Below are 20,638 nucleotides of genomic sequence, written 5' to 3' on the forward strand. Positions count from 1 at the left end.
CGGGTGGTGGGACACAACGCAGATGGCCCAGTTAGCCAATGTGCGGGAGCACTGGTTGGTTGGGCCAATTGAGGTAGTATGTACATGAATGTATAGTTAAAGTGACTGTGCATATATGATGAACAGAGAGTAGCAGCAGCGTAAAAGAGGGTTTGGGTGCGTGGGGGGGGGGGGGGGGGGGGGGGGGCACACAATGCAAATAGTCTAGGTAGCCACCTGTTCAGGGGTCTTATGGCTTGGGGGTAAAAACTGTTGAGAAGACTTTTTGTCCTAGACTTGGCACTCCGGTACCGCTTGCCAAGCGGTAGTAGAGAGAACAGTCTATGATTGGGGTGGCTGGGGTCTTTCACAATTTTTAGGGCCTTCCTCTGACACCGCCTGGTGTAGAGGTCCTGGATGGCAGGCAGCTTAGCCCCAGTGATGTACTGGGCCATACGCACTACCCTCTGTAGTGCCCTGAGGTCGGAGGCTCATGAAGCTGGTTTGAGCGAATGCCAAGCGTGAACAAAGCTGTCATCAAGGCAAAGGGTGGCTACTTTGAAGAATCTCAAATATAAAATATATTTTGATTTGTTTAACACTTTTTTGTTTACATGATTCCATGTGTTATTTCATAGTTTCGATGTCTTCACTACTATTCTACAATGTAGAAAATAGTAAAAATAAAGAAAAACCCTTGAATGAGTAAGTGTCCAAACTTTTGACTGGTACTGTATAATGGGGATTGGAAATGATGCAGACAATTACATTGATGGAAGCCACAACCAATCTGAAATATTAAAGCTGACCCCCCCAAAACATTTTTTTTTTTTACATGTTTTATAACAGACATGCACAGTAAACAGCAACTTCATACTTTGATTTACTGGCACTGCATAAAACGTCTCTCCTCCGTACGTCTCTCAGGTCCAGACGTTGACTCGTTAACCACAGAGATCACCCTGCAGGTTCCCACCCAGGCTGAGCTAGGAAACAAGCTGTCCTCCCTCTCCTCCACATGCACTGACAGCCAGGACACTGAGGCTGGGGACGATGACGAAGAGGATGAAGGGGGCAGGGAGAACAGCAGCCACCGTCCTGTTGGGGTGCAGAGGTCCCGCCCAACACTGTCCTAGCAGAGAGGCCACCACCCCCCACCCAGAAGCAAGACACTTAAACACTTTGAGGACAGCAGCTCACATGCCACATAAGGGCCAGAGTAGGAGCGAAGACAGAGAAAAGACCGAAACCCTGAGAGGATGGGAGCTAAGATAGTAAACAGACCGAAACTCTGAGCGGAATATATCCTATGCACTGGATGCATGGAGGAAGAGATGCGTAATTTATGTTTACTGTATTTTCATCCTTTTTGTAAAGAAATAACTCCATGTTGAACATTGTGGTTACAGTATTATTCCCCCATAATCTTGACTTGGTAATAAATATTTCACCACCCTGTACTACCATTTCTCATACTGATACCTTAATGTTATTTCAGAATGAAATGAAACTGGAATAGAATGACCCCGTTTCAGTTTCCCTCCATGAGTCTGTTTATTTATAACCCCCCAGCAGTGTTGGTGTTCTTGACACAATCCGGTGAGCCTGGCACCTACTACAATACCTCGTTCAAAAGCACTGAAATGTTTTGTCTTGCCTATTCAACCTCAACGGCACACATACACAATTCATGTCTCAAAGCTTCAAAATCCTTCTTTAACCCGTCTCCTCCCCTTCACCTACACTGATTGAAGTGGATTTAACAAGAGACATCAATAAGGGATGATAGCTTTCACCTGGTCAGTCTAATGGAAAGAATAGGTGTTCAGAATGACTTGTAAACTGTAACATGATTATATAGAATCATATCATACAGCAAAAGGCCTGCTAATGGAGTAATAGCTCACAGGTGTGGGTGAATAGCAGGTTATTGCAGAGTGAGAGGTGGACTAAGTAGCCTCTCGGTCTGGTGGGGTCTTACAGCGTTGGTTTTATACCTTTTTGTTATGGCATGCCTTTTAGATTTGACCTTTTTCTATATTATTTGTCACCATTTGAACTTCAATGACCTGGTTGGGCTGGCTTACCAGAGTCGGGACAGAACTCATCCTGGACTCTGGTAAGTATGCAAGGTACATTACAGACAACATCGGTCCGGTTACTCTTTAGTTTTATACTGAACGCACACATTTATATCAAGTTATGGACCAATTAGTCAGGCTTGGACCCCTAGACATGGAGAGTAGACTTATTTGTAGAACGGTTAGTGAGTTGCATGACATGACATGTTCAGAACAACAAAGACAGACATACACACAGGTTCAAAAGAAAAGACAGTGAATTGTCTGTACGTTTTTATTAAACCTTTAGTACAAACTGCAAAAGTAAAAAAAACTGGCAATATAACCAACATGAAATCTTTCCAAGTGGAAGGAAAGCTGGAGACGCATCGCTAATAAATTAACTTGCCAGACCGTGAGCAATAGTTTATACTGTAGAAAAAGAAAATGCAAAAAAAAAAAAAGAAAAAAAAAAGAATTCTGAATAAAATACATTGTAAGGCCATAAAAACTTGACAACCACTTTCTGTGGAAAACACCCAACTTGGTTTTCATTAAATACTCCTAAAACAGTTCAGTCTTCTGTAAAGGACAACAACCAACAAACTGGATAATAGGATCACCTTGTCAGCCACCACTGGCAAGCTCAGTGCAACATGAGCTACTACATTGTTGAATTTTCAGTAATGAAAATTTAAAACAATTTTTTTTGTGAACATATTTTCCCTTTTCTTTAAAAAAGTAAAGCTAAAAAATAAAAATAAAATAGGGGGCCATTGCTACTCCATATCTTTCTCACTGATGTAAGCAGCACTTAAATGTATACATGTAACCAGAGCAACCCTGTAAGCATCAAACTCACACACATGAAGAAACTGAAACATAAGGCTTTTTCTTCATCAAGCACTTCCTCCCTTGCTTCCACTAATACCTTTAGAGGCATCATTCCTTCCTTCACCCCAGAAAAGGCTCAAGTATTTAAAGACATTTACAGGATTATGTACAAAAGTTTGTTTTTGTGTTGGACTTTCTCCTAAAATCATACATAATTCATCTGAAAAAGGGAAAATGCAAAAGCAAAAAAAAAGAACATGGATTTCCATATTTCACATTTTACACCCTTTGACTAGTGGTTCTACGCGCACATCAGAACGCATACACAATAAAAATATAAAATAATAATAATGAATGTTTACTGGTACAGCTGAAACAATAGGACTGGAAGAATGGAATGTTAACATGATTGCACATCTAGAGGAGAGCCTATAACCCTAACCCTGTGGGAGAGGAGAGCCTAGAACCCTACCCCTGTGGGAGAGGAGAGCCTAGAACCCTACCCCTGTGGGAGAGGAGAGCCTAGAACCCTACCCCTGTGGGAGAGGAGAGCCTAGAACCCTACCCCTGTGGGAGAGGAGAGCCCAGAACCCTAACCCTGTGGGAGAGGAGAGCCTAGAACCCTACCCTAACCCTGTGGGAGAGGAGAGCCTAGAACCCTACCCTAACCCTGTGGGAGAGGAGAGCCTAGAACCCTAACCTAACCCGGTATGAGAGCAGAGCCTAGAACCCTACCCTAACCCGGTGTGAGAGGAGAGCCTAGAACCCTACCCTAACCCTGTGGGAGAGGAGAGCCTAGAACCCTAACTTAACCCTGTGGGAGAGGAGAGCCTAGAACCCTAACTTAACCCTGTGGGAGAGGAGAGCCTAGAACCCTAACCTAACCCTGTGGGACATGAAAACCTTGAACCTCATCCCTGTGGGAGAGGAGAGTAGAGGCTACCGCCCTGTGGGAGAGGAGGCTAGTAGTTAGCCAGCACCTCAACTTTCTTTTGTATTGTTATACAGTAATAATAACCAACAGCACCAAAAACTATGGATCTCCTTGCTGAGTATTAGGCACAGTTTTCACTCGCTAGCGAAGGAGGCCTCCCTTCTACTACGGGCACAGAGACCAACGGCACCCAGGTCTGTATTTCTGACGTACAGCCACGGCACCCAGGTCTGTATTTCTGACGTACAGCCACGGCACCCAGGTCTGTATTTCTGACATACAGCCACGGCACCGCTAGTTCCACAGCCACCAAGGAACAAAACGACAAAATAAACACAGAAGACTAAAATCAAAGCTAAAATCCAAAATAAAAACAAGCAAGCCAAAACACATCTGCCTTTCAAGTTTTACCTGGCGTGGGTTAGGGAGCAACAGACCCTGAACAACAGACCCTGAACAACAGACCCTGAACAACAGGAGCTGCTGCAGGTAAAAGAGGAGAATATAAACAACTCATCTTCAAAAACTAAAGACGAGAGCAAACTTTGGGTTCTACTTTCAATAATAATGAAAAAGGAGCACCTTCTCCGTTCGTCCCTTTGTTCACAGTTGAGTGACAGGTGGCGATGGGTGTGACTGCAGTGTGGGTAGGGAAGACCAATCTGACCCTCTCCTCAAAAAGTGTAGAAGGGGGCAGTGCAAGGGGCACAACATTTACCGGTGAACTTTTCAATTAATGCTAAGGACGACATCAACTAACCCCCCCCCCCAAAAAATGAACTGAAAAATAGTTTTTTCTGTGCTAGTGCAAAAAAATACAGTTTGCTTTCACAAGTTTGCCATACTAAAGGGGGGAGGGGGGGGGGGTAGTTTGTCATGGTAAGGGGCATAGGTAGAGGAGATTTGGGGCATTAAAAGCTGGAAATATTTTTTCTTTCTTTAAAAAGGACAACAGTGATTCGCCAAACTAAGATGGAGGGGCAGTGGGGGGTGTTAACTTCCTTATGAGACGGCTGCGGGAGACAGGTGGGAGGAGAGGCGGGACAGGGACACTTCCACGGTGGCTCTCTTCCGGGGACCGCGTTTGGGTGGTGGTTTAAAGGGGCTCGCACCATTACATTTCTCAGTCGTCTTCTCCAGGGCCTTGCCACACACCTGCTTCACCAAGCTGTTGATCTGCTCCTGCAGGGGGGTGAAGCATGGGGGGCACAGCCAGGGAAGGGAGGAATCAGAGAGAAAACATGTGTTATATGCATGTTACGTCACTCTACTGTTGAAGGTTCTGAGCAATTCTACTCAGATAAGAATGGGCCATCCCAGCAAACTAAAATCAGTTCTATGATTGTTCCCAGAACATTCATTAGGTTGCCCAAAAGTTCTAATAACACAAAACATTCCAAGGATATTTAATTTAAAACATAAAAAAAAATATGTATATTTTAATATTTTTGGGACGTTATCATCCTAATGTTAGATAAAACCCTAACTAGCTTAGGGCTCTATTCAATCCATATCGTGGAAGTTCAGCGTTAAAGCCCAATTTAAACTTAAAAGGCAATGTTCCCAAGGTGGTGGAGACTGCGTTCACGGTAAATGTTGCATGTGACAGCTCAATCGGAAAATGTACTTTACATGTCCATCGTGCAATCTGTAACGCTTCATCAATAGAGTGAATAGCGCAGTTAAATGGGAACGTTAGCTAATGTCCTGGGAATGTTCCCAGTTTTCTGGGAAGGCATCTTACCTCATCATAACGATACATCATCTTGAGGCCTCTGCAGGACTTGTGATTCTCCACGTATCTCAGAGCACACTCCAGACAGAAGACCACGTTCTCATTCTCCTGGACCACCTGGTGTAGACAACACAACACGTATTTTCATGGAGCGGTCAACTCCATTCATCCTCACCCAGCACCAGCGCTAGTTCAACTAATCATAGCACTAGTCTCCATAGCCCAGCCCTAGCACTATTCCCCGTGGCTCAGCTCTCACCATGGACAGGTAGCAGAGGTGTTGGCAGGTCTGGCAGCGTCTCTCTGAGGACTCTAGCGCCAGCCACTTCCTGGGTTTCTTGCGTCCGTCGCCGGGCATCAGGTTGTTGTCGTGTGTTCCGTAGCGGGCAGAAGACAGAAGCCCCGCCTCGTACAGTTCCTGCCGTTGTCTCATCTCTATGTTCCTATTGGAGCAGACAGAGCAACACAACTCAGTGGTTCCGAACACCACAACAGAACTCAACTCAGGGATTAAGCACAGTACAGAAAACAACAGTCAGTACTATTTCACTATCTTTCGGCCTTGATGTAGACACTAAGCCCATCCATTAAAGCATGGAGTGCATTTGGGGTCTTTGATCATACTGCCATGGCAGCTGACGCTAACAGCATCCATGTTTTGATGTGACCGGTTTCCATAGCTACTCACCTGAGGTCTTTGAGAAGAGCGGAGATTGTTGTCAGAAGGTGTCCGTTCTCGCGTTTGGATTCGGCCGTAGCGATCTGGTAGAGTAACTTCTCCATGGAGAAGGGTTTGGCTATGTGCCGGCATTTAAGGTCCTACAGATGGAAGGCAGAGAGACACTGGGTTAACACAGAACATTGACAGAATATTCTACAGCCTTTTGTACCAGCCAGATTAAACTACATTACAGATTACACTACACTAATCAACAGGAACAAAAATGTGCATAGACTGTACAGCGGGGCTCACCAACCCTGTCCTGGAGAGCTACAATACCCTCATGGAGGTTTCAGCTCCAACCCCAATGAACAAACCTGATTAATCTCATCAACCAGCTAATTATTAGAATCAGGTGTGCTAAATTAGGGTTGGAGCAAAAACCTAGAGGACAGAGAAGCTCTCCAGATACAGGGGTGGGCAGCCCTGTTCTAGAGATACTGTTGTAGACAATGAGCTATATCTCTAAATGGCCACAGGGAGGTAGCAGACACCAGCAGACAGCAGCTCCAGCTTCAGCCTTACCTTAGAAGCCTCGTATCCCAGGTTCATCCATTGGGGGGTGGCAAAGTGAACGGTTTCCGACACACTGTAGCCACAGCAGACCTTGGACACAAAGGTCCCAGGGAAGCAGACCACAAACTGACCACTCTGCTGGACGGTGCGGTGGACCTTGATACCCTCTCGACAAAGCACCTCCGGAGAGATCATGATGTTCTTCTCCAGCATCTCCAGCCCGGGGGTCCCGTTGGCCTGCAGCAGTGTGTGAACCACCTTGTCAAGCTTCACCTTCTCTTCAGCAGGAACAGAATACCTGGCAGGGCGAGAGGGGACCACTCAGGCTCATCCAACTGTGTGTGTGTGTGTGTAGTATGCTGGACATCAACTGCGCAGTGTAACCCCTCAGCTTTGAACAGTCAGAGGAAGGTCTGTGCTTATGCACTGCCTCAAGAGGTGCGAGAGAGAATGTTGACAAAGTGAATGACAGCCTGAGAGGCCACTTTCCTGTGGGGATCACAGCTTGTACGGATCATAGCCTGTAGGTAGAGTGGTCAGTCCGTCTGTGGTTTCATCTGTCAGGAGGATCTTGATTGAATTATAGAATGATCTCTTTTTCACAGACTCACTGGACAACTAAGTCCTCTGTGAATAGTGTAACAGACTTACGTTTGTTCTAGAGCATCCCAAACTAGCACTTCCTGTAACACTAGGACATGTAGACAGGCTGTCTGGCCCTTTCCTGTAACTCTAGAACATGTGGACAGGCTGTCTGGCCCTTTCCTGTAACTGTAGAACATGTGGACAGGCTGTCTGGCCCTTTCCTGTAACTGTAGAACATGTGGAAAGGCTGTCTGGCCCTTTCCTGTAACTCTAGGACATGTAGACAGGCTGTCTGGCCCTTTCCTGTAACTCTAGGACATGTAGACAGGCTGTCTGGCCCTTTCCTGTAACTCTAGGACAGTGTTTCCCAAACTAGGGGGTGCGAGGGGTCGGCTTTAAAAACTTACTCTTGAAAGTTAATCGTAGAATGCGCCAGGTGCACTTTCAAAATTGGGTAGTTCATCATCAGTTCCTCTTATGTTAGTCATTGCATACACTACATGACCAAAAGTATGGTGGATACCTGCTCGTTGAATATCTCATTCCAAAATCATGGGCATTAATATGGAGTTGGTCCCCACCTGCGCTGCTATAATGTCTTCCATTCTGGGATTTGCTTCCATTCAGCCACAAGAGCATTAGTGAGGTTGGGCACTGATGTTGGGTGATTAGGCCTGGCTTGCAGCCGGCGTTCCAATTCATCCCAAAGGTGTTCGATGGGGTTGATGTCAGGGCTCTATGCAAGCCAGTCAAGTTCTTCCACACCGATCTCAACAAACCATTTCTGAATGGACCTCGCTTTGTGCTCGGGGCATTGTCATGCTGAAACAAGAAAGGGCCTTCACCCAAACTGTTACCACAAAGTTAGAAGCGCAGAATTGTCTAAAATGTCATTGTATGCTGTAGTGTTAAGATTTCCCTTCACTGGAACGAAGGGGCCAAGCCCAAACCATGAAAAACAGCTCCATACCATTATTCCTCCTCCACCAAACTTTACAGTTGGCACTATGCATTTGGGGCAGGTAGCGTTCTCCTCGCATCCGCCAATCCAAGATTCTTCGTTGGACTCTCAGATGGTGGAGCATGATTCATCACTCCAGAGAACGTGTTTCCACTGCTCCAGAGTCAAATGGTGGCGAGCTTTACACCACTCCAGTAGACGTTTGGTATTGTGCATGGTGATCTTAGGCTTGTGTGTGGCTGCTTGGCCATGGAAACCCATTTTATGAAGCTCCCGACAAAACGTTCTTGTGTTGAGGTTGCTTCCAGAGGCAGTTTGGAGTGTTGCAACTGAGGACAGACAATTTTTACACGCTACACACTTCAGCACTCGGCGGCCCCGTTCGGTGAGCTTGTGTGGCCTACCACTTTGCGGCTGAGCCGTTGTTGCTCCTTTCCACTTCACAATAACAACACTTACAGTTGACTGAGGCAGCTCTAGCAGGGCAGAAATTTGACGAACTGACTTGTTGTAAAGGTGGCATCCAGGCTGTATCACAACCAGCCGTGATTGGGAGTCCCATAGGGCAGCGCGCAATTGGCCCAGGGTCGTCCGGGTTTGGCCAGTATAGGCCGCCATTGAAAATAAGAATTTGTTCTTAACTTACTTGCCTAGTTAAAATAAGGTTCAATAAATAAAATGACAGTGCTCCTTTGAAAGTCACTGAGCTCTTCAGTAAGGCCATTCTACTGCCAATGTTTGTCTATGGAGATTGCATGGTAGTGTGCTCGATTTTATACACCTGTCAGCAACGGGTGTGGCTGAAATAGCCAAATCCCCTAATTTGAAGCGGTGTCCACATACTTTTGTATATATTGTGTACCTTAGAGAGCTATTTATAAGTTAAGAAATGTCCAGATCAACTAGCCCATGTCAGCTAATGTTTTTTTGCTTAGATGTTGTAGCCCATAGATACTGTTGTAATTTTTTGGTCACTCAAATATCACAAGAATACTCATTAGACATGGCATTAGACATAGAATTGGAAGAAAATTAGCTTTAAAACTACAACATTTTCTTTGCACCCCATGACAAAATGTGTCAAATTGCAGGAAATATGCTTTAAACCTGAAATTCTCTCCACCACCAAGAGGGGTGTGAACAGTTTGTCTCATGAGCGGTTCTTGTGCCCTTAGAAATAGACGTGGCGTGTGCTGGACAAGGGGTCCCCGAGTGAAAATGTTTGGGAACCCCTGGCCTAATACATGCAGACACACCATGAAAAGATGAGGGGAACATTCATACTTCAAGAGAGCAGGCAGTCAATGTTGATGATTATGACTTGCCTTCATCTCAGGAACCTCCTAGCACATTGCTACTCACCTGTGTCACCACCAATGGGCAGGTAGCATACATGGGGAGGGAGGGGTTGGGCTGGTGGATGTCTACAGCCAATGCCCTTTCTCAACCCCTTCATTACCATTACATTCAAGTTGGGCTAATGCAAAGAGAATAAACATTGCCTTCATAACAGGTCAAATACACAACACACTAATGTCTGTGGCTTCGCTGCCACCCAGTCATTTCTGGGTGGCTTTAAAGAGAGCCACTTTGGCATAAATACATATTTCCAAAAGACTGGCGTGTGGCCAAGGAAGATGGAATTTGATCAGCTAATTACAAGCCTGATCCGAGATGGGTGTTAATTCCATGTCACCTTAGAAAAACCACATATCTTTGTAATGTCCTTGTACAGTACACATTACCTGTGAGGAGGAAGAGAGACAGAGGTGGTCATGTTGGGATACTTACCAAATGCAGTCAGCACCAGTGTGTAAGTAATCAATGTATGGAAGGCGGTTTTGGTCTCGAGACCAGCATGAGGTAGAAAAGACCATGCCAATGTTCAGCCAGGGAATGGTCACCCCTACGGAGAGACAGAGAAGTCCGTTTTAAAACAGCAGAGACCACAACAGGCCTCACAATGGGAAGATCACAATACTCCTCACGTCCTCTCTCCTCAGCTCTTTCTCAAAACCCATTGGAGGAAAAGGTCACAAGGGAGGGACCTCTGGCATTCTTATCCAATGGGTTTAGGGAAGGAGACGAGGTGTATGCAACTGAGATCTTCCCATTGTCTCCAGCAGAGAGAGGTGCCTCAGGGGTGAGGGTTTGTGTGAGAGAGGGGTTGAGGATCAGGGGTGAGGGTTAGAGTGAGGATGTGGGGTTAGGGTAGAAATCTCACCGGGCACGGCTCCAAGATGCCGCAGAATGGATCCAGAATTATTTGGGAGGACAGTGAGGTTCCATCCATGTCTGAAACGGAGAGTGAACAGTCACTGTCAGGGTCAGATGGAGGACACAAACAGTCACTGTCAGGGTCAGATGGAGGACACAAACAGTCACTGTCAGGGTCAGATGGAGGACACAAACAGTCACTGTCAGGGTCAGATGGAGGACACAAACAGTCACTGTCAGGGTCAGATGGAGGACACAGTCATTCCACAGTGGCCAGTCAAGAGATATTGTTGGTCCCACTTTAAATGACGAGCAGCTTATAAAAGCTTCATAAAGCCTTCATAAACACTACACAAATGTGTTACAAATGTATAACTGTAGGTCATGCTTCATAAAGGGTTCATAAATGTGGTATAACTATGTGACATAACCACCAATGTCAAATTCGACATAACCCACTATATGGCATAAGCACCTCTTAAAAATCATTAAATTGAGGCTTCACAAAGCATTTATAACCCTGTCATACTGTATCATATTTGACATAGTGGGTTATGTCACATTTGACATTGGTGATTATGTCAGTTATGCCAAATTTATGAACCCTTTATAAAAGCATGAGATATGGTTATAGATTAACACATTTATGTAGTGCGTATGAAGGCATTATGAAGCCAAACGTAATATAAAGTGGGACCATATTGGGTATTTCTATGTTTAGTGTGTGATGACATTGGGTCTTCTTACTTAGAAAATGGCTCTGACTTTCCCACGGGGAAGCCACTTCCGTGTGTGTTGGTGTCCACTTTCCCATAATGCACTGCCACATGGCAGTGCCTCTGCTCCACTATCCTCCAGTATTCTTGCTGTCAAGGAAGACAAAAAGGAGAAGTGAGCAGTGATCGATAAAATGTGCACACTAAAAAAAAAGAAGCTCAATTTACAGTGGTGACTAAGACATGCCATTCTTACCTCGACCTCAGCAGCACCGGGCTCTTTGTTAAAGCACATGGTCATGGTGTTCCTGGCTATCCTAAAGAAGTTGGTGAGAGATACAGATTTCCCCTGCAACACAAGATGAGCCACATAGTACAACTAGCATCAAACAGAGTCAGGTACCCTGTAAAAGCAAATGCCATCCTGTAGATCAGCCTTTAAGAGAAACATACAGCCACACACACCAGGGCTTAATTATGCATTGAAAAATGAAATACTGAATGACCTGAGTGTACTGTATGCAAGTCTCCATGTCTGTGTCGAACGTTTCTGAGCATGACTAGCTAATATGAACCTTCCCTGGGATGCCTCCTCAGATTGGAGGGGCCTTGATGGCGTCTATAAAATCTGCCTGTTCTGTCTCTGGGTTACTGTAATTGTACTGATCTCACACCGTATGGGTCTGCTTGTGTTGGGGAGAGGAAACAATTTAAATGGAATCCAGACCAGAACGGTGTTTGAGATGTCATGATCACAGACACACAGCGGGCTAAGGTTAGAAACTATATTACATCACACTCAGGGTACCTTACCTCCTCTAACCTGTACCTCCGCACATTTACTCAGTACCGGGCCCCCTGTATATAGCCTCGTTACTGTAATTCTACTGTGTATTTTTTTACTTTATTTAAAAACTATTTATTGAACTGCATTGTTGGTATGAAATGCATTGTAAGTATGCATTTCACGGTAAGGTCTACACCTGTTGTATTCAGCGCATGTGACAAATGTGATATGATTTGAGAAGAGCAGCAGGGGGAGCGTCTGGGTCATGAAGCTGTCGCGCACGCGCGTGCGTGTGCGTGCGTGTATACAGTTGAAATCGGAAGTTAACATACACCTTAGCCAAATACATTTCAACTCAGTTTTTCACAATTCCTGACATTAAATCCGAAATTCCCTGTCTGTTTTAGGTCAGTTAGGATTCACCACTTAATTTTAAGAATGTGAAATGTCAGAATAATAGTAGAGAGAATTATTTATTTCAGCTTTTATTTCTTTCATCACATTCCCAGTGGGTCAGAAGTTTACATACACTCAATTAGTATTTGATAGCATCGCCTTTCAATTGTTTAACTTGGGTCAAACGTTTTGGGTAGCCTTCCACAAGCTTCCCACAATAAGTTGGGTGAGTTTTGGCCCATTCCTCCTGACAGAGCTGGTGTAACTGAGTCAGGTTTGTAGGCCTCCTTGCTCGCACACACTTTTTCAGTTCTGCCCACTGTCACGTCATGACCATAGTAAGTGGTTATTTTCTATGGTAGATTAGGTCAGGGCGTGACAGGGGGTGTTTGTCTATGTTTTGTATTTCTATGTTCAGTTTCTAGTTTTGTATTTCTATGTTGGTTTTGTTTGGTGTGATCTCCAATTGGAGGCAGCTGGTCGTCGTTGTCTCTAATTGGAGGTCATATTTAAGTTGTTTGTCCCACCTGTTTTGGTGGGTGATTATATTTTGAGTAGTGTGTTGTGTCTCTGCGTCACGGTTTGTTGTTTTTGTTAGTTCAAGTATTTAGTGTATTGCATTACGTTTCACGAATAAAAAAAGATGTGGAACTACAAACACGCTGCATTTTGGTCCGCTCCTTCAAACATCCGTGACACCCACAAATTACCAAAAGGGTTGAGGTCAGGGATTTGTGATGGCAACTCCAATATCTTGACTTTGTTGTCCTTAAGCCATTTTGCCACAACTTTGGAAGTATGCTTGGGGTCATTGTCCATTTGGAAGACCCATTTGCGACCAAGCTTTAACTTCCTGACCGATGTTTTGAGCTGTTGCTTCAATATATCTACATAATTTTCCATCCTCATGAGCCATCTATTTTATGAAGTGCACCAGTCCCTCCTGCAGAAAAGCAACCCCCACAATATGATCCTGCTACCCCCGTGCTTCACGGTTGGGACGGTGTTCTTCGCCTTGCAAGCATCCCCCTTTTTTCTCCAAACATAACAATGGTCATTATGGCCAAACAGTTCTATTTTTGTTTCATGAGATCAGAGGACATTTCTCCAAAAAGTACGATCTTTTTCCCCATGTCCAGTTGCAAACCGTAGTCTGTCTTTTTTATGGCGGTTTTGGAGCAGTGGCTTCTTCCTTGTTGAGCGGCCTTTGAGGTTATGTCGATATAGGACTCGTTTTACTGTGGATATAGATACTTTTGTACCCGTTTCCTCCAGCATCTTCACAAGGGCCTTTGCTGTTGTTCTGGGATTGATTTGCACTTTTCGCACCAAAGTACGTTCATCTCTAGGAGACAGAACGCGTCTCCTTCCTGAGCGGAATGACGGCTGCTTGGTCCCATGGTGTTTATACTTGCGTACTATTGTTTGTACAGATGAACGTGGTACCTTCAGGCATTTGGAAAATGCTCCCAAGGATGAACCAGACCTGTGGAGGCCTACAATTTTTTTCTGAGGTCTTGGCTGAATTCTTTTGATTTTACCATGATGTCAAGCAAAGAGGCACGGAGTTTGAAGGTAGGCATCGAAATGCATCCACAGGTACACCTCCAATTGACACAAATTATGTCAATTAGCCTACAGTCAACTTAGTGTATGTAAACTTCCGACCCACTAGAATTGTGATGCAGTGAATTATAAGTGAAATAATCTGTCTGTAAACAATTGTTGGAAAAATTACTTCTGTCATGCACAAAGTAGATGTCCTAACCGACTTGCCAAAGCTATAGTTTGTTAACCAAAAATGTGTGGAGTGGTTGAAAAACAAGTTTTAATGACTCCAGCCTAAGTGTATGTAAACATCCAACTTCAACTGTATGTGTGTGTAGGCCAATGTGTGGGCAGGGTTAACACAGAGAGGGGCAGGGCAGGGTTAACACAGAGAGGGGCAGGGCAGGGCAGGGCAAACACAGAGAGTGGCAGGGCAGGGCAAACACAGAGGGGCAGGGCAGGGTTAACACAGAGAGGGGCAGGGCAGGGTTAACACAAAGAGGGGCAGGGCAGGACAGGACAGGGCAGGACAGGGCAGGGCAGGACAGGGCTTGGCAGGGCAGGGTGATTTGGAGTAGAGAAGCAGAGGCCTGCTGTCTGTGGCTCCTCTTCAACCAGCTCAGCACTGACCTACATTCCTTCAGCTAGAACAACAGAATAGAGCAGGCAGGACTGGAACTAGATAACGTGTTTCATTCCCCCTGTAGCATGAACAGGGCGTGAGAGGAATGAACAAAAACGCAGTTTTAAAAAGGATGTGCATTGTTGTTTGCCGGGCCTCACCTTGTAAATACACTTGTGCTGGTCACTGAGAACGCCTTTCTCCATATCCGCCTCCTCTTCCTCCTGCTGTGTCTTGTCCCCATTATTCTTTTCCTGAGCAAACAGCCTCCGGCGTCCCACCTTCAGCTGCTGACTGTCCAGCTCCTTCAGCCGGCTGCACAGCTGACCGTTGCTGCGCTGCACCAGACTGCCGGCCAGCCCGTTCTTAGGCTCGTATCGCGGCAGGGCCAGGCTCCTCTCTGTGTGGCCCTCCAGGGGCCCCCTGAGGCGTTCCAAGCCCTCCTTCTCCTGCAGCACCTCCCTCTCCAGGCGTCGGTGCTCCTCGGGGGACAGAGAGTCATACGACAGCAGGTACTGAAGGTAGGACTCCTGCAGCTTGGCTAGACGGTCCTGGGCTGACTTGGGGATCCGCAGCAGATCAGCCAGTTTACTCCACTTCTTCAGGTCCATCACCTGCTGCATGCCGCCCATGTCATTAATCAGCTGGAAGAACCGAGCCAGGTCCACCTCACAGCCACCTGGAGAAAGAGAGGGAGATGGGGTCAGATACAGGGTTAAGCCTAACCCAAACCCCACAGCCGCCTGGGGAGAGAGAGAAATGGGTGAGGGTCAATGGCCATGAGTTTAACACTTCTTCGGTAATGATAGCACAACATCGGCCGCATTCTTATACAGACTCAATTTATTTCAGTCAGATAAACAGCCTCTTTCAGAGCCCAGTCAGTGTAAAAACACATCAAGCTGCTGAGTGAGAAATCTAAGGTGTCAGGCAACCTGCTAGGTTGTGGTTTTCCTGCCTCACAGACATACATCTGAATATTGTTATTGACATCTACAGTAAAAATACCAGATACCGTTGGTGGAATGCAACAAACATTTTATTGGATTGTCAATACCTTTGAGACCCAATGTTTGCTAAAGAGGTTTGTTTTGCGACATTCGTTCAGCCTATATGAGTGTGTTTGACTGTCAGACTAACCAACGACCAGGGGGATCGGGTTAGGGGTGTGTGTGGCTGGTAAAGTAGAGACAGTCTATGAGTTACTCACCGATGAGCGGGGGGTCTTCCATGGTGATGCCCTGAGATTTAAGGTGCTTCTTGATGCAGGCTAGCCTCTGTACGTTGGGGCCCCAGCGACGGCCCAGCTTGTGGATGCGCTGCACCTGGGTCACAAAGCGCATCTCATCGTTCAGTTTGCACTCTGGGCGCCAGTCAGCCGGGGGAACCACACGACAAAGTCCGCAGGGCTCCGCCCCCTCCCGCACAGAGTCCAGGTACACCAGGGGGTCCTGGAACTCCCGCTGGGTGGGACAGAACACTGGCGCCTCACCCAACGCCGCCCAGCTCACCCTGCTCCTCTCCGCCCTCTCTCTCTCCCTCTCCTTCTCCCTTTCCCACTCCCTGTCAGGCCGGGGCTCTGCTGGTTTGTGAGGGATATGTCCAGGAGTGTGTCCAGAAGTGTGGCAAGGAGATTCTGAGGTAGTTGAACGGTTGTGGTTAGGGTTAGAGGCAACCTGCGCCCGCTGCTGTGCTTGTCTGATGAACATCAGCTTGCCGGCTGACGCCCGCTTGGGCCGCTGACGCTCTGGCTCTGGATTGGCTGGTGATGTAGCGGGAGGAGTTGGGGGAGGGGGTGGGGCTAGCAGGGTCGGGGGAGGGGTGGTTTCCATGACGATGTGTCCATTGGGGACCACGGTCTTGTCCTGACAGGCTTTCTTACTGCGTGTCTCCAGAGGGCTGGTCTGGTGCTGGGTCTTACCGTCCAGAGGGCTGGTCTGGTGTTGTTTTGTCTTCTTAAGGTTGGGGCTATTCTCCAGGATGACCAGCTGACCCTGGGAGTCAGCCACCGCCCCGATGGCCGATACCGCCACCTCCAGCCTCCGCTTGGAGTTCCTCAGCCCCTCACGCCCCTGCCTGCCCACCTCCTGCTTGGCACAGAGGCCACCGTTGAGGCGCACTCCGCCCCCGTTAGCCACCTTGTACACCCCATTGGATAATAGCACCTGTTTGCGTGTTTTTGCTTTGCTATTCTGGGCTTTTCCTGAGTTGGAGAGGGGGATTCGCTGGTGGCGGTGGTGATTGTTGCTATTGGCTCTATGGGAAGCAGCAGTGCTGTGTTTGCGGTGGTTCAGTTTGGTTTTCTTGACCAGTTCTCGTTTTGCTTTGGTGTATGTGACTTGGCCCTTCACAGTTTTGGACGGCAGTCTGAAGTCTTTAGTTTTTTGGGCACCGGCCGTGTGCACGCCTGTCTGGGACACCCGTGTGACGCCGTTCACTTTAAAGACCTGAGAGCGAGAGAGAGAACGAGAGAGAGAGAGAGAGAAAGAGCGGGAGATCAGAAACATTTGTTCATAAACATTCTGTGCAATGGTTCTGTGTTCTAACACTCTCCCTCTTGCTCGGGAGCTGTGGCTTTGCATTGAAGGAAAAACTAGTAGCAAATATTTTAAAAACTGCTGCTATTCAATGAAGCCTATACACGGGTTGTTGTACTTTTAAATCTGCTATTATAGAGAAACACTCTTCTCACAGGGCAAAAAACTAAACAATGTTAGCTTCAACAACAGCTGGAAAAAGCCATCCCGGCCCTAATAGGAGTGAGGCTTTAATTTTAGAGCCAACTGCTGTATGTAGAGAGCACTACATAAAAAAGGTTACTACGTGAAACTCTATCCCAGCACATGAAGCCAGTTTTATTTGGTATAGTTTCCTTAAGCTCTTTAATTCGCCTTTAATGCCTCAAATAAAAGTTTTTTTTCCTGCAGATCTGAGAACCCCTGCTGAACATGTGAGCTCTGAAATGTAGGTAGCTTAAGTTACATCAGGGGCCTCACTGGCTAAACGCAGCTGGGGGAATAAAGCCATCCAGACCCACCAGCGGAAGAAGCAGAGTTGTCTCCCTCTCTCTGTTCCCTCTGCTGCAGCTGTATTGTACTCCTATCAGGTGCAGCCAACACAAAGAGAGGCTATTAAAAGATAAGGGGAGTGAAATGTGACCCCCTTCATAAATCCTGCTCCCCTCAATAGTGGAAAAATACAGAGAATGACAGCGAGAGAGAGCGCGAGAGGAGGAGCGAGCGCGAGAGAGAGCGAACCCCGTCGCCCCAGCAGGCCAGAGTGATGGATGGCAGAGTGGCTAAACGCAGCGTGACGTCTGCCAGGGTCTCAAAGCAGCACGATGCCAAAGATTCAACAAACACAGATTCTCAACTCTAGAGGGATAGGCCTATAAACAAAGACAACGTCAGATTCTCAAGACTTCTGGCTGCAGAATTTAAACACCTTTCTTAAGAGTCAAATTCATCCATTTTGCCTTCACAACCAAAATAATAGAAACAGAGAGCCAGTGGGCCAACTGTGACCAAACAGATATGCTGACAAAGGCACAGCGGTCTGGGTGGTGATTGTCTACTTCAGTTTCACCACTAGAGGGCTCACTGGCTCTACTCTGCTGCCCACTCTCAAGTGATGGTGTGCATGTTAGCAGCGGCCTTTGCACTGTAATAGTCTGGTCTGAGACAGAGAGGAGCGAGAGAGAGAAGACGGGCTACATCCCAGCCATGTGGAGAAGGTGAAGGCCCCTGTAGAAAGCGCCGAAAGACTGGTGAGGAAAAAAAAAAAGAAATCATTACAGGAAACAGACAGAGTAAGCGAGGGAGCAAGAGAGAACAGAACCACAGCCAACTCTCTGAAGTGGATTTTGGTTGCATGTGAGTGGAAAGAGAGGAGGGGGGGTGGCGGGGGATGGCCCAGGATGACATCATGTGTTGCTATAGTCCACCTGCAGGATGGCAGGAAGATTAACATGGAACATCTGCAGCTCAGCGGCCCATAGGAAGAGAACGGACCTACAGCAAATCAGCTGCTCATAGGAACAGACTGGATCCACTGCAGCTCAGCAGCACATAGGAAGAGATCTAGAGCTCAGCAACCAATAGGAAGAGACTGGATCAGGAAGAGTAACCGTAACTCTTCCAGCGCATAGAGACAGACACACTTATCAAAAAAATAAATAAATAAATGTAGCACTCAAAAGTACATAAAAACAAGCACATCAATGTGATAGCTAAGTACATAAAAACAAGCACATCAATGTGATAGCTGAAAAGATGGTCTTCGAGGTCTGTCTACATGAATAGTCTTCAGCATAATGACTTTTAAACCGAGATAAAGGTCAAAAGGAGACAGGAGCTCAAGTTCGGATTTCACAGAATATCATTAGTCTGGCTTGCGCTAACTAAATGCTGTATAACAGGGCCATTGGGTTCTTGTATGATAATCATTTGAACTATGGCCGATTCCCTTCCACAGACTAGGGATCATGACCGCGTTGCTATTGGCAAGGGGATATCGGCCTGCTGCTGCACTCTCACTGCTAATATCAGAAGACTAAAAATGTGAATGCCTCAAAATGATTGGAGCTCTGTTGCCAAGGACGGTGAATCTGCCAGTACAACACATGAACACACACACACACACAGAGACAGACAGAAAGCAGAGAGAGGGCAGAGGGCTAGAACAAAGGCCAATCACTTCAGCGTAGTTTGTCTTGGCTCTCCCCTGCTCATTGAGATTCATTGTTCCTTAATTAGTCAGTTGGCGGCACTTAAAACTGACAGGCCCGACATCAACACGAGACAGCGTGGCCCGGCTCCGGTGTACCGGCCGTCTGGGGGAGCCGAGCTGCCGGTCATGACGCTGCTCTCTCTGACGAGAGGCAAAGCCCCCAGTGCTCCCCTCTGATTAGCTCATGTAACTGTCAGAACCACAATGTGTATTTTAAACTGGGCCAAAGGTACTCTCCCTCCTCCTCCTCCCCTCCTCCACCTTAGCAGAGCTCCTTCTTGGACAGGAAGGCAGCTTTCACAGCCCAGCTCCAGTAGTAAATATAGTAGCAGACTGCGTCTGTGTAATGACTGTGTTTCAAAGGCAGGAGAGGAAAGGAGCTCAGGGATTTCACACTGAGCATGCTGCTGTTACGTTACTATATTAATAATATGTCATCGTTGTCACACATTACTGCTCGTCTAATGATAATGTCTGCTCTCGCCTGGTGGTTACTGAAGCATGCTGGTCAGCCATCTTTATGACCATTATAGAGTTACATATTAGCCAAATCAACCAAGAATACTGTTCAAGTATAGACTGCAGTACCTGCTTGCGGGGCTCCTCTGCAGCCCTCCTGTGAGGCAGTCCATTGGTAGTGTGGCCTCTGGGTAAGGTGTGGCCCCTGGTTGTGGCCTCTGGCTGGCTGAGGGCCTGCTCCCTCCGGGCCTCGGCCCTCTCACTGCGCTCCCTCACCTGCACCCACTCCTTCCCTCTGGGCTTGGGGCTGTCCCGGGGCGACTTGCTGTGTCCATTCAACACTGAACCAACAGGAGAGAAAAGATGATCTTAGATCAGTTTAGAAGGATGCTGCTGTGTTACAGCCTGAATTTAAAATGGATTAAACATATTTTTTTCTTACCCATCTACACACAATACCCCAAATTATATAAAGAAATTTCATTTACATAAGTATTCACACCCCCGAGTCAATACTCTGTAGAAGCACCTTTGGCAGCGAATACAACTGAGTTTTTCTGGGTAAGTCTCTAAGAGCTTTCCACACTTGGATTGTGCAACATTTGACCATTATTCTTTTCAACATTCTTCAAGCTCTGTCAAATTGGTTGTTGATCGTTGCTAACCATTTTCAGGTCTTGCCATAGATTTTCAAGCAGATTTAAGTCAAAACAATAACTCAGCCACTCAGGAACATTCAAGGTCTTCTTGATAAGCAATTAGTGTAGATTTGGCCTTGTGTTTTAGGTTTTGTCCTGCTGAAAGGGGAATTCATCTCCCAGTGTCTGGTGGATCGCAGAC

The 20,638-nt window shown here is 46.6% G+C and overlaps 2 protein-coding genes across 2 annotated transcripts in view; one reads left to right on the plus strand and one right to left on the minus strand.

Annotated features, from left to right (window-relative positions):
- LOC106570184 (dysbindin) overlaps nt 1-1,439 on the plus strand; it is a 28,968-nt gene extending 27,529 nt beyond the window's left edge. The window contains exon 4 of the mRNA XM_014142230.2: nt 907-1,439. Within this exon, the coding sequence (XP_013997705.1) occupies nt 907-1,115 (209 nt within the window). The 3' untranslated portion in view covers nt 1,116-1,439. The remainder of the gene's footprint in view (nt 1-906) is intronic.
- An 860-nt stretch (nt 1,440-2,299) lies between these two features.
- LOC106570183 (protein Jumonji) overlaps nt 2,300-20,638 on the minus strand; it is a 95,202-nt gene continuing 76,863 nt past the window's right edge. The window contains exons 7-18 of the mRNA XM_014142229.3: nt 19,928-20,139; nt 15,822-17,058; nt 14,773-15,290; nt 11,515-11,607; nt 11,290-11,408; nt 10,550-10,620; nt 10,117-10,231; nt 6,789-7,077; nt 6,231-6,361; nt 5,802-5,985; nt 5,552-5,659; nt 2,300-4,989 (exon numbers count right to left, since the gene is read on the minus strand). Coding sequence (XP_013997704.1) covers nt 4,810-4,989; nt 5,552-5,659; nt 5,802-5,985; nt 6,231-6,361; nt 6,789-7,077; nt 10,117-10,231; nt 10,550-10,620; nt 11,290-11,408; nt 11,515-11,607; nt 14,773-15,290; nt 15,822-17,058; nt 19,928-20,139 — 3,257 coding nt within the window. The 3' untranslated portion in view covers nt 2,300-4,809. The remainder of the gene's footprint in view (nt 4,990-5,551; nt 5,660-5,801; nt 5,986-6,230; nt 6,362-6,788; nt 7,078-10,116; nt 10,232-10,549; nt 10,621-11,289; nt 11,409-11,514; nt 11,608-14,772; nt 15,291-15,821; nt 17,059-19,927; nt 20,140-20,638) is intronic.

This window comes from Salmo salar, chromosome 14 (genome assembly GCF_965601325.2).
Source record: "Salmo salar chromosome 14, fSalSal1, whole genome shotgun sequence".
Classification (NCBI taxonomy): domain Eukaryota; kingdom Metazoa; phylum Chordata; class Actinopteri; order Salmoniformes; family Salmonidae; genus Salmo; species Salmo salar.